We start from the raw sequence: 14,495 nt of genomic DNA, 5'->3' as shown, positions 1-14,495 counted from the left end.
ATCTCTTCTGAATTTTAAACCCTTGGATATAACTCCCAGTTGGACATCTGCACTTAAATGTCTTCATGGCTCATGAATTTAATGTATCCCCAGACAAATCCATTCTTTTTCCTCTTCTCTCAAGGCTTCTCCTCCTGTATTTATTGTTTTGGTAAACAGTGTCTCCATTTATGCAGTCACCCTAACCAGGCTAGGGTGGTACTTGTCTTATCGAAGCTCATCCCTCATATCGAATCAACCACTGAAACCTGTTCCTTACAGTCATAAATGACTCTCAAATCCTTCCACCCTTCATCTCTTCCAGACACTGGTCTACACTAACATTTCATCTCTCCTAGATGACAGTCATTTTTTTCTAATCCTGTTTCCCTAAATCACCCAGAGTGATCTTTTAAAAATGCAAAGCTTATCATTCATTCCCCTACTGAAACTCTTCAGAAGCTTCTCTGTTCTGAGGATAAAGTCCAAATTTTCTAACATGATATGGTAGGCAGAGTAATGACCCCCCCAAAACATCTGTGTCTTAATCCCCAGAATCTGTGAATATGTTACTTTACATGGCAAAAGAGACTCTGAGCATGTGATTAAGAGGAAATTATTCTGTATTTTACCTGGATGAGCCCATTCCAATTATGAGAGCTCTTAAAAGCAGAAGAGTGGTTCAGAGAGATGTGCAGACAGAAGTGGCAGGAGAAATTCAAAGCATGAAAAGGGACTCCATCCACTGTTGCTGGCTCTGAAGACAGAAGGAGTTTCACCAAGAAATGCAGGCAACCTCTAGAAGCTGGAAGATGCAGGGAAATAGATTCTCCCCTAGAGCCTCTAGAAAGGACTGTAGCCCTGCTGGAGCCTTGATTTTAGGCCAGTGAGACCTATTTCAGATGCCTGACCTATACAACTGTAAGATAATAAATCTGTGTTGTTTAAGCCACTAATATGTAGTAATTTGTTACAGCTGCTACAGGAAACTAACACACATGGTCTAGAGCGCTCTACATGGCCCATCTTCCTAATTCTTCACCTTCACTTTTCCCCCAGCCAGGCTGAACTTGAAATGCCCAAGATAAGCTACATTTTCTCACAGCCTCAGGCCTTTAAACCTACTGTTTCCTATTCACCACACTGATCTCATCTTCAACATATTCTTTTTTCCAGAAAACCTTCCCTAACCCCTCATGTAATTTACTTTTCTATGTACATATTCTTATAATGTCTTGTTCTTCCCTATATAAGTGCCTTTGCAATGACACGTTTAATTTAATTTATTTATTCACTCATTTATTCACCTATCAAATATTTACTGTCTATTATTTGCTAGGCTTTGAGGATACAATGGTATGCAAAACAACAAAACAAAATAAGACATAAACCGTGATCCCCAAACTAACAGAGCTTATGTTCTAGGTAAAAATATCAGTGAGTTAAGGAAATTTTCAGTCCTGCTCAGCTTACATATCAAGTGTCTGGAACATAGTAGGTGCTCAGTAAGGGCTTTATGAATGAATAAATGAAAAACTAAGTGCATGAAGAGGAAGAAAGTTCTTGATCGTGTGGTCTAGGACAGACCTAGGTCTGTATTTCTCTGGGTTATCATCTCCTGGTGGTGGACCACTCATATCATATTTTTGCAAGACCTGCTTGTCATTAGGCAGTCCTAATGACTGGAGATACCATTTCTGTAAGCCTGATCCTTGCCTACATCATTCAGAAAATCAGGAGACTTGATGAGCTTCAATCTTCTAAAAGTGCAGGTTAAAAACGTATTAGACAAGCTGCCAAACCTCCTTGAAGAAACTGATTTCATGGAGGTTTGAGTATTAGTATCTATCTGAAACCACATGGCTGAGAAATTTGCTACTAGAAGTTTTCCATCAGACTAAATCCTCATCTGGAACTGACCGGCCTCATCAAGAGACAATGGCAGATGCGCTTTTATGACCTATAGCAGCAGGTCTCACTACTGATTGCATATCATAATCTTCAGAGAGTAAAAATAGGAACTGTAAAATTGTGATTCCCCATTCCACACTAATTAAATCAAGCTTTCTGAGGATGGGCTTCAGGCATCAATGTTTTTAAAAAGTATGCCAGGTGATTCTCGTGTTCATACAATGTTGAGGAAAACTTCTTGGCACCATCTGGTGGGTATCCATGAAATCTGAAGGGGTGGAATTCAAGTATGGGGGTGCCCATTTCATCATATAACCCAAGCTTGAGGTCACCACTGATCTGAGTCACTGAGCTGCTTTATCATTGGTTTTAGGAATTACTCTAGGCTTTGCCTATTAGTGTCCCTATGGATCTTTGTAATCTGTGGATCTAGTTTTTCCAGTATTAGTTAGGCCTGCTGCCGTCAACTGGATTATCTGCTCTTGTCTATCCTTTTTGTATTTACCACTTACTTAGAAGATCATGTTAGCATTTTGTTTCAGCATCTCTCCCAAAGAGATTTGTTCTAGAAACCACACCCTAAATAGACCTGTGGTATGACACCTTAATCTTTCTCACCTGCCATTGAGACCAGCTTCAATGAATAACTAGTTCAGAGGGTACAGTACAGACTGGGGGATCATGTATGGAAGGTAAAACTCACTGCAAATACTGCAGAGTGAGTTACAGTCCTTTGGTGGGCAAGCCTAGAGCCCAGTCAGTGAAGGGGGCCGATCAGAAAGCCTGTTCATCTGTCTCACACATCAGTGACCAGGACCCTGCTCCAATGATACTGGCATTGCCTGTATATGCTTCTCTAACATCCGTCACATTAACAATAGCCCCATATTAACAATGTGCACACTAATTCCCTTCCTTCTAACTTCAGGACTCTTTTTTTTTTTTTTTTTTTACATATTTGACTCACACCTTGGACTTAGAATAGAGCACCAGAACTTTGCCTTTGATCTTTTATTGCCCTCCTAGATTGTGATTTAGATTCATTTCCTGAATGATCCAACCTGGTCCTGTGGGAAGGTCTGCACGGATCCCACCCTTGCCCTCAGAGTGGGACTTACACCCCACTAGATATCATGCTCAGTGTATTCTTTCATTTGCTAGGACTGCCGTAACAAGGCATCACAGGCTTAAACAATAGAAATGTATTTTCTCACAATTCTGAAGGCTAGAAGTCTGAGATCAAGGTGTCTGTGGGGTTGATCCCTTCTGAGGCCTCTCTTCTTGACTTGCAGATGACAATCTTCTTCCTGTGTCTTCATTTGGTCTTTCCTCAGTACATGTCTGTGTTCAAAGTTACTCTTCTTTCAAAGACACCAGTTGTATTGGATTAGGGCCTGCCCTAATGACCCCCAATACAGTCACATTCTGAAGTCTGGGGTTTGGAATTTCAACATTTAAGTTTTGGAGGGACACAATTCAGCCCATAACACTCATAAAAGTTTTTCGATTAAGCAATACCTATGTTTTCTACTAGTTTTACTAGATAATTTCCAAAGCTCATTTTCTCATTAAACCTTTATTCTACCACTGAGGGTAAATTTTGTAGGTGTTATACTTTATAGGTGGGAAACTAAAAACAGAGAATTATGCTAATTATTCAAATTTGGACAGTTAGTAGCAAAACTGGGCTTAGAATCTATGTCTCTCCACTCCTAGTTCACTGCGATTTTGCTCTCTCTCCTGTGCTGCCTTTCCCCCCAAACCCCAACCAACTCAAATCCTCTTTGAAATAATCTAAAGGGTCATGGCTTATTCAATAATTGCTGGATGTAATAGTCTGATGATTTGTAGACATTTGGAAACACATTAAGTTAATAAGAATATATTTAAAATATAGCAGAATATATTTTTAAAGAATGTATTTATATTTTTATTTAAGAACACTTTTTAAAATATAGCAGCTCCAGGTAAAGCACAGCAATTGGACAATCTGGCTCTTGCCTGGATATATTTTTGAAGCTTACACTTAAATCTTGTCAAATTAGGCAAAAATAAATTGAAAATTGTGGGAACACCTGGATGCTTTTCTTTCACTGCACCAGGTACCTGGATATTTAGAGGCAAAATAAAGGCAGGACTTGAGGGAATTATTAAGAGGAAATAATAGATTATGCAAGGGGAATATGTTATTGAAATGAATGCATTCCATAAATATTAAGAAAGAGGATGAGTGATCTTGGATAGCTCCTTCTGAGCCCAGTACCCCCTCCCCAGCCCCTTTGACTCACTAGACAGACAATCTTTTGTAGCTCAAAGACTGTGTATGTACAATGCTTACCACCTGCCTTTCACCCTGCTGAGCTATTAGGCTGAGCGGAGAAGTATTTGTAAAGCACTTTCTGGATTCCTAGATGAAATGTGTTTATCAAGTAAAGCCTATTTCCAAGTGTTTCAATCTCAGCTTGAAAGTCATTTCCTAGATCAAAGTGATGTACATCAACATGGCAGGAGGTCTAACTCTGGGCCAGAAATGCATTGAATGAAGAGCCATTGATGTACACCTGGTCCCATCTCCCTGCCATGAAGAGAGGTTTCCAACTTTAGAAAAAGAAAACCTCAGGAGCAGTTCACACCCCAGGACACTTGGTGGGGGGCCCAGACAGGAAAACACCTGCTGTAGGAAGGAATCTTTTTGTCAATAAATAAGACAATGTGGCTCCTTTAAGTGGAGAAATGTAAGCTAATTAGGACAGCATCCTTAACCCATGGATCTGCCAGTTTGTTTAGTTCCTGCAATTCATCAAGGTGAAGAGATAATATAACAGCAGTGGCCAACACTCTAAAATTTCAGGACTTTTCTGTTTTCCCAAGTCTTAGTCAAGAGCTTCTCTCATGTGTTTCCAATGATCCAACATTCAGTAACATTTATGGAGGGTCTGCTCTATGTCACGAATTGTTCTGGTAACTGGGGCCACAAGACGACATCCTGACCGTCACGGAGCCTGCGTTCCAGTGGGTGAGATACAATAAAAGAGTATACTAGAAAATACAACATGCAGTATCAGTTAAGACATGTGAGCTGTGAAGGAAAATAAACCAGGGTAAGAGGACAAAAAATGCCATAAGGCTGTGCTGGAGCCCCACAGGGCTGGGGGTTTCTTATAGAGCGTGGTGAGAGGACCCTCTCAGAGCAGGTGTGGTGCTTTACAAACATGTTCACAAATTCTTTGAAATTAGGCTCATCAAAGATGGGGTCTATGCGTCCCCCTTTTGAGGCTGGTGGGTCTTTGTTAATGCTTTTGAGGAGTAGAATGCAGTGAAAGAGAGCCTGCATGCCTTTTAAGTCTAGGTTAGAGAAGCCCATGCTGGTTTATCTAAGGACACTTACTCTGGGAGCCTTTCACCACTACGTATGAAGCTAGCTATCCTGAGTCCACCATATGGAGAGCACACACACACACACACACACACACACACGAGAGATTCCTAGGGAGACTCAATTGCTCTAGTCCCCCAGCTGTTTGGGTCTTCCCAGCCCAGGTGACAGACATGAGTGAAGAAGTTGTCATGATGACCTCAGCCACAGCCACCATCTGCCTGCATGTGAGAGACCCATGACAACTGACCAACTGAGCCCAGCCAACCCCCCGCTTCAAGAACCAAAGAAATAATTGGTCTTGTTTTAAGCTACTATTTTATAATGATTTGTTACACAGTAAAAAATGACCAGAACAGGGAGGTGGTGTTTGATTAGGTACCTGAATGAAATCAGAGAGAATCTATGCGAGGGTCTGGGAGAAGAGTGTTGTAAGCTAGGGGAAAGTAAGTGCAAAGGCCCTGAGGTGGCATGTTGGAGGCACAGCAAACAGAGCAGAGTGACCACAAAGGAGAATGAGGTGCATCTGGAGGAACAGGCAGGAGCAGCTCATGCCTTGTGGGCTGTGGTGAGGAATTTGGATTTGATTCGGAGCTTGATGGGAATCCTTAGAGGAATATGAGAGCAACAGTAACACTCAGATTTACATTTTCAAAAGCTTTCCCTGGTTTTGGGGTGGAGAATTGACTATTGGGGAGTGGACAAGAGTGGATGCAGGGCAGAAAGGATAGTGATTTGGGCTAAAATGGTCACAGTGGAGACAGGGAGAAGTGGGTAGATTTGGGACACGTTTTCGAGGTAAGGCCAACAGGACCTACAGTTACACTGCATGTGGCAATGACATGAATAGAGGAGTCAAGTATGGTTCCCAGGTTTTTACGTGAGCAGCTTGATGAGTAGTAGTGCAGGTTGGATGAGGATGGGTAGAGAAATCAATAGGTATGTTCTGGACATGTTAAGTTTGGGATGCTTGTTACATTTTCAAGAAGAGATGCTGACTGAGTAATTGGACACTGGGCTCAGGAAAGAGATCAGCATCATAGATATAAATTTGAGAGATGTCAGAAATTAAGCGATATTTCATACCGTGAGGCTGGAAGTGAGTGGCTGTGTTGAATAAGTCTGAGGACTGAGCCAACATTTAAAGGAAATGTTACAACATGTCTGCAAGCTGATGGGAATGATTTGGTACAAAGGGAGATACTGATAATGCAGGAGAGGGGGCGGAATTAAAAGAGCAAAGTCCTTGATGAGGCTGGAGCAGATGAAGCCAGTGTACAAGTGAGTGGTTAGGCTCAGGGGAGCATGTTGCCCTTAGCATCACAGGCCTCACTCAGAGAACTTGGATGAATGCAATTGCCATTTACTTGTTGATATTCCCCACTAGTCTGTAAGCTCACTGAGGGCAGAGACCTTTGGTAATAACATGCTTTGTATTACACTACAGCTCCCAAAGCAATGTCCAGCCCACGTTGCAAACAATAAATATTTCCTGTATTAAACGGGTGAATAAAAAAGACCATACTTGGCCAATCATAAACAAATATCCGTTAACTTACATTAAATATGGATATTAAGAACACAGATAGATACAACCAAAGAAGGAGAAAAAAACTGACATTTTGGATATTTTCAATTCTGCTTTTTTTTTTTTTTTTTGGCCACACCGTGTGGCTTGTGGGATCTTAGTTTCCCAACCAGGGATCAAGCCCCATGCCCTCCACAGTGAAAGCATGGAGTCCTAACCATGGGACAGCCAGGGAATTCCCTGGACATTTTCAATTTAATAGTTATTCCCAACTTTAATGAGTGTTTGGGTATTTTTCCTGATTGTTAAGTTTAATTAAAATAAATTGAATGATAATTTCTAACATTTCTGAGTGCTTAGTTTATGTCAGGTTCTCTTCTAAACTTTTATATTCATTATCTCATTTAACTTTTTACATCAGCGCTATGAGATATCTTCTACTAGTATTATCATTCTTGAAAGATGAGAAACTAAGCCACAGAAATGGTGAGTAATTTTTCTCGGGTTACACAGCAGCTACTTGGTGGCAGAGTTGGGATTCAAGCCCAGGCAGTTTCTCTCCAGAGGTGACCTACTCAGCACTCTCTGGATTTCTAACTCCCAGTCTAGAATTCCTTAACTATTAGAAAGATGAAGAATAAAATAACTATGACAACTATAAACACCCACATATGCAGCCAAAAGATGAATGACAAACTGGGAAAGATGTTTGTAATTTATACCAGAGAAAAAGGACGAATACACTAAGTCATCATAGAAATCTCTAAGTGAAAGACAAGAGACTCAATAGGAAAATGGACAAAGAATATAGATAGTTCACTGCCCCCCAAAATACATATAGCCTTTAAACCTATGACAAGATGTGTAACCTGATTAAGAGAAAGGCAAATTAAAACTATTCAAAGATACCATTTTTTACCTATGAGATTGGCAAATATCAAGCTGTTGGCCTAGAGCTCCCATTGGCAAAGCTTTGGGGAGACAAGCACTTTTACACTCTACTGGTGAAAGTGTAAAATAATACCCACCCACGGGACTGTGGGGAAATTTCAGCAGAAGCTTGAAGCCGATACCTTTTGATCCAGTTATATCACTTCTTGGAATTAATCCTTAGGTACAATTATCCATTTGCAAAATGATATGTGAATAAGGATATCCATTGCAACATGGCTTATAATACAAAACTGGAAACAACCCAAATGTTCATTAATAAAAGAGGTTATCTGAACTGTATATCCAGAAAATGGAAAATTAATCATTTGTGAGGAGAAGGAGGAAGTTCCTTTTTTCTACTGATACAGGAAGGTCTCAAGGATATATTGCAAAGTAAAAAGAAGAAAAGCAAAGTACAAGATAGTATATATGATATGATACCTTTTATGAAAGAAAGGGGAAGAGTAAGATTATAGTTAGCTCCATGCTTTAATCCACATAAAGACATACTGGAAAGATACAGGAAATTAATAAAGGTGATTCCCTGTGGGGAAAGTGTGAGGTGGGAGACAGGGAGTGATCTAAGTACTTTACATATAACACAAATCTCATGAAAAGCTAGGAGTAGGAAATCAAGACTTCTCAATGTATACTTGTTATATTTTTTGACTCTTGAACCAGGTAAATATTCTGTTATTTACAAATGAAAAGGAAGAAACTAAGGATAGCTATACTCACAGCCAGCTTGCCTGTCACTGTGCCAAGCACATTGCATTTATTATCTCGGGGATTTCACAGCAGGTCACATTTTTCTTCCTATTGTGCAGGTGCTAGGAACAGGTTTAGAGAAGTTAAGGAATTTGCTTAGGGTCACACAGCTAGTAAATTGTGGACCTCAAACTCAAACCCAACTGCCTGACTCTGGAACCTATATTATAAACTGCTATTCTACTTGTACAGGGTTTGTTTTTGTTTTTGTTTTTTCACATTTCTATTCTACCTTGAGAGACATAAGAGATGATGTCCCCTCATGACCTAGTCTCATGGGCATGCTTGTGTTTGCAAACAGGTGATTGTTGGAAATCCCCAACTGTTCAGCAGTTGCAATAGCTCACTGTAGCAATGGCTTAAGATACAATGTTTGCGGCCATGTGCTCTCCCATGAAGGCTAGCTGTAATTCCATCCCCTCCTCTCCTAAACCAGAAAGCATATCAAAGTGAAAGGAATAGCAAGGTTATTATTTTAAGGAATACTTCACACTTATTGAGTTCTTACAGTGTGCCAGGCGCAGATGTTGTAAGTGTATAACATGTATAAAGATTTAATGTTCACGTAGAACCTTATTAGGTAGGGACTATCGTCACTGTTATGGGCTGAATTGTGTTCTCTCAAAAAGATATGTTGAAGTTCTGTACCCTGTACCTCAGTTTGTGACTTTATTTGGAAAGAGGGTCTTTACAGAGGTCATCAAGTTAAAATGAGCTCATTACGGTGGACCGTAATCCAGTATGACTGGTGTCCTTCTGAAAAGGGGAAATCTGGAGCCAGACAGACATGCACAGACAGGAGAGGATGTGAGCATGGCCATGTGATAACAGAAGCAGAGATCAGAATGATGTAGCTGCAAGCCTAGGAATGTGAAAGATTGCTGGCCACCACCAGAAGCTAGGAAGGATCCCCCCCAGAATTTCAGAGCAAGCATGGCCCTGCTGACACCTTGATTTCAGACTTGTAGCCTCCAGAACTGTGAGACAAAAAATTTCCGTTCTTTGAAGACACCCAGTTTGTGGTACTAGGAAATGAATACAATCACCATCTTACAGATGAAGAAACCAAGGTACAGAGATGTTGAGTAACAGTTCGTAGAGGTTGCCCAGATTTATACAGTTGGTAAGTAAGTATTGGCACCTCAACCTGAGCTTGGGAAGGCTGGTTCCAGAGGAATGCTTCATCCTGATCAAATCTGTATCTTAAAATCATTTGCAAACCTCAGTTCTTTGGCTGAACTGTGTGCCTTGCTTCATGGCTGGTCTGAACACTCTGTTTGACCTCAACGCTGTATCAAAGGGCAGAGAACAGAGTGTTTGGAGCGGGACAACCCTACCAAACTCCCGAGGGCATGGCAGTGAGAGTGATTGCAACCAAATCCCAGCCAGAGGTGCAGCTGCTCAGAGCTGGGGGGCAGCCAAGGGGGCTTCCTGGTCCTCCCTGAAACAGATGAGTGTGGCCAGGACCCAGGGGGTCCAAACTTCAAAGCAGCGGAAGCCTTCCTCATGGCCTCTCATTTTCTGATGAGCAGGAGTCACAATCCAGGAATGCGGGTTGTTTAAATTACTTTTTTAACTTAAGAAAGGGTCAGGGTAAGTACAAGAGGGCTAAAGCCACTTGTAGTAACTGCCTTCCCAAATCCCCTTTGTACCTGATGCCCAGTAAATGCAAATATTTTCTGAATAGAACAATGCTTCTTAAATAATGTGGGAAGAAGAAGCAATGGGATGAAGGAAACCCTGGCGGAGCACTTCACCCAAGCCCTGGCTGGTCCGAAGAGTGTCTCTGTGTGCCCCTCCTAGAAGAGGCAACCCTGTGAGCAAACCACGTGCCTGGTGGGATCCAGGTGGAATGGCAGCCTCCACTGCAGCTGGGAGGCTGGCAAAAATGTGCTTGAGATGGACATTAGCGTCCAAAACAGAATTTGGTGAAACCGAGAGTCAAATGACCAAAGGGAAATTGGATACAGGTCACAGTCACATCAGGCAGAGGGACAGTGTTTGGGTAGATAATTTCCCCCAGCTATATTGTCAAAGGCCAGAATATTTTAATACCATCACCGGATGAGATCATGCTGTATCAGATGACACAGGGCTGTGTGTTCTCCAGCCACTCTGGGTACAGTGTAGACGGTCAGTGAGCACATCTTGTCTGGTTGGTTTATTTCCTGGATGGGCTTGGCGTGGGCTTCATGTTCCCAATTAGGATCAGAGCATGAGAAGAGAAATTGTCTTTCCTGGAAGCCTGGCCAACAGGTCTGCACCATGGTGATTCTTCTTGAATGGAAGAAAATACCACCCTAAACCTAAGGACAAAATGTGTGCCTCTGGATACAACTTGGGATGTCACGGAGGAGAAGCAAAATGCTTAACCTTTGCCTGATGTGGGGAAAAGGAGGATGTAACCAATAGCTAAAAGGGTGTTAGACACTGAGGCAGAGTGAGAGGAAGATTTATTGCCTTAAATTTAAACTTCTCAGACCTTAGATACTGATATACCCAGGTTTATTATACTCTAGTAAAAACCAACTTTGTTTCCTAAGTCCAGTATTTGAAGACTATCTCAGCCTTCACACTTGAATACCTTGTTTAAAAGAAATCACTGGAAACAACAGCAGGTATCCTCAGAAGACTCTGAAAGACACACTCAGGCTTTTTCTCACCCTTTTTCAAAGTTTAAATTCTGGGACTCTATGTCTCCATGTGCGTGAAAATGTTTTACCTGCTTTGCTGCTCTGCTACTAAAGCAAACTCTGAAATATCGAAGCCTACAGGGAAATTCCAGAGACAAAGGGAAAAGTGACTCACCTGGGAGTGGGCCCCGCTCTCAGGAGACCTATTTCTAAAATGCATATTGCAAAGGCGAACCTCCGGCTGGTAGACATCTGCTCTAGCTAGGCAGCTCCGAGTGGAATGGCCAGATGGTTCCTGGAAGATATTTATTTGCAAAGGACTGGGGAACAATTAGTGTTTGTTTTTGCTTAGGACTTTTGTCAGATTGGGCTTCCTGGGTGCCAAAGTCCAATCAGAGGAGAGTCATTTCATAATTTGGGCTTACTGTTTTGGCCAAGAATATACTTATCAATTGTATATTCAGGCAAGGGGCCTGTGAATGCTTGACGGCTGAGATTAGCAGCAGTACTGTGTTGAAAAAAAAAAAAAACAAGGAAACAGAAAACTCCAGTGGTTTTCATTTTGGGAGACTCTGGAAGGGGTGATAAGGGACTGTGTAATTTGGGAAAAAAAAGGTCTGTGGATGATTCTCATAGAGGCAGAGACTCAAAGTTAGTAAAAGAATTGCACCGACCAGAAATGGAGGCACAGACGTAGATGTTCCAATCTGAGGATGAGCTGTGTGGCTTATTTCCACATGGGCAAAGTGTAAAATACATTTACAAACCTGGCTTTTTGTAACAGGTATAGTGGATCATTTGGAAGAATCCAGGTACCCTCCCTAAGGCCTTTCCAATATCTTCCAGAAGGATACGGTCTCTTTATCTCAGAAACACACCTGTCAGCAAGATAGAGTCTGAGATGGAAGAATTTGCTCTAACCCATCGGAAAGAATTTTTTCCCCCTCACTTTTATGTTCTTCAGGATTTGTGGAAAGGGCAGGATATTTTGGAATTACTGGAAAATGGGGACATCACAGCAGTTTTTAAAACACTGGTTGCACAATAGAATGACTTGGGGACTTGTGAAAAAACACTGGTGCCTGCCCACTCCCACCTGATACTAATTATTGATCTGGGATGGGGCCCTGCATCAGTATTTTTTAAAGCTTGCTGGGTCATTCGAATGTGTGGTCAAGATCGAGAATTCAAATGACTACCTTGAGAAAAAATACATGAGATGCGGTATGTTATTGATTTTTTAAAATTCGTTAACACTTAAGGGGACTTCATAAGTATTCATTAATCAAAAATAGGCAATTTCCAACCATTAGCACATACAAAGACCAGCAAAACAGAGGGTAGGGTTGAGGAGATAACAGATATAGAGCTAGTTTTTCCAGTACTGCCTACCTCTTTTTTTTTTTTTTTTTTTTTTTTTGCGGTATGCGGGCCTCTCACTGTTGTGGCCTCTCCCGTTGCGGAGCACAGGCTCCGGACATGCAGGTTCAGCGGCCATGGCTCACGGGCCCAGCCGCTCTGTGGCATATGGGATCTTCCCAGACCGGGGCATGAACCCACGTCCCCTGCATCGGCAGGCGGACCCCCCAACCACTGCGCTACCAGGGAAGCCCTCTTTTTCTTTTTTAATGCAGGACTAGAGCTCTCTGATGGGACTTATTTCATCAGTTCCTGAGTCTGCTGTGTAGACAATTTTCATGGTCGATATGTAGGTCGTGCAGAGTTGCCAAGTAATAAGGTGATTCGAATGTGTGCGGCAACACTTATAATTACATTGATGAATAAATCTATGCAACAAGACACTTCTTGGGAATCTTTGCAAATGACAAGTGGGCTGTATCCAGATATGGTAGGAATCTGTCAGATATAATGGAGGAATGCTGAACCCTCTCTCTTACATGGCCTCTCTGAACTCTGCCAGGATATGTATGGAAAGAAGGACTTGGAAGCAGGCAGGGTACAATGATGCTTTATGCTAATTAGACTTAATGCTAATTGATTAGACTTCATGATAATTGACTTCACAATTAGATGTAACTGAAGATTGAAAAATCACCTCTCTCCTTGGAGACTGACTCACTGGAGGCTGGGAATGGAGTATAGGGGGGTTTCTTAGCTGACTGGTTTGAATGTTGAATTGCTCCATAGAAGTTATATTTATTTTTTTCTCCATGGCTCAGGCAAAATGTAATGTAGCGAAGTAATGGAAGCAGTAAAGTATAATAATAATATACTATAATAATAATTATTATAAAAATATAGTATGTCTTACATTTTTGTAGCACTTTTAACTCTTCTTTGCCCTTAACATCTATCACGTATAGAACATGTTTTGAAATGAGGTTTGTGTTTATTTCAGGGAAATGAAGACTACAGAAGTGAAAATGATAACATTTTTAATTTGTGTAATACTTAATGGCTTCCAAAGAACAGAATGAATAAATGTTTATGGAATTTCTGTAATATGCCAGGTTATATATGCGTATTCTCATGTAATCCTCAAGGTAACCCATTTTACAGTTGAGGAAACTAAGGTGCACTGAGATGACATCATTTGTCCAGCATCACCCACCCCCAGTGGTGAGTAGCTGGAATTTGAACTTGGTGAATCTCAGGCTTGTCCATCAGTTCTGTTGTTACCATTCTAATTATGTAATGTGAAACAACATGAAACTATAAAATTCCTCACTAAATCCTCTCAACTCCATAAAAGGTAAGCTTTCAGTCTAGTCTTACAGATGAAGCTCAGAGAAACAACAGCCAAGGTGACATGTAAAGAAATGGCAGAGGTGAGATTTGAATAAACCATGTCTTCAAACTCTAATTCCAGGGTTTCCCACTCTGTTGAGGGTTTTCAAAGTTTTCACCACTCAGGGACCTTTTGAAATTAAAAAAAAAAATTCCCACTGGTTTCAATTTGCTTGGGAACTTTGCGAGGTTAAATTATATTTAGCTCACAATAATAATACTTTTCCCCATTTTTAAAGCAGAGGCATGCACACGTGGACATTAGAATGTGTGCCTATCAGGCAGAAACCCTGAATTTTTACTGAGGTGATATAAATGCATTGAGCAAAATTTCCATTTGGTTCTTTTAAAGTGGTAGAATCAGTTCTTTGAAAGTTTATTATTAGTAATTTCATGGACTCCCTTTTAGGGTCCAGAGATTTCAAGTTGGGAACAGTTGTCTCATTCCATATAGGCTTCTAGCTGAGTCCCACCATGTGTCTTACAATGCTATGAACTTGTTGTGCTTTTACTTACAGCACATGCACTTGCTGTAGATAATTAGAATCATTGAAGAGGGAGAACTTGGAGATGACTGTCAACTGTAGACCCCTTGGTTTTAGGTGTGTTTTCCTTGCTG

The 14,495-nt window shown here is 41.1% G+C and overlaps 1 protein-coding gene across 1 annotated transcript in view; it reads right to left on the bottom strand.

Annotated features, from left to right (window-relative positions):
* Nucleotides 1–11,422, bottom strand: part of C9 (complement C9) — a 51,916-nt gene extending 40,494 nt beyond the window's left edge. Inside the window, exon 1 of the mRNA XM_082621956.1 lies at nt 11,304–11,422. Within this exon, the coding sequence (XP_082478082.1) occupies nt 11,304–11,380 (77 nt within the window). The 5' untranslated portion in view covers nt 11,381–11,422. The remainder of the gene's footprint in view (nt 1–11,303) is intronic.
* Nucleotides 11,423–14,495: the final 3,073 nt, after the last annotated feature.

This window comes from Mesoplodon mirus (genome assembly GCF_964341445.2).
Source record: "Mesoplodon mirus genome assembly, chromosome: 5".
Lineage (NCBI taxonomy): Eukaryota > Metazoa > Chordata > Mammalia > Artiodactyla > Ziphiidae > Mesoplodon > Mesoplodon mirus.
The sequence above is the reverse complement of the archived record's forward strand: the minus strand, read 5'-3'. Positions and strand labels throughout refer to the sequence as shown.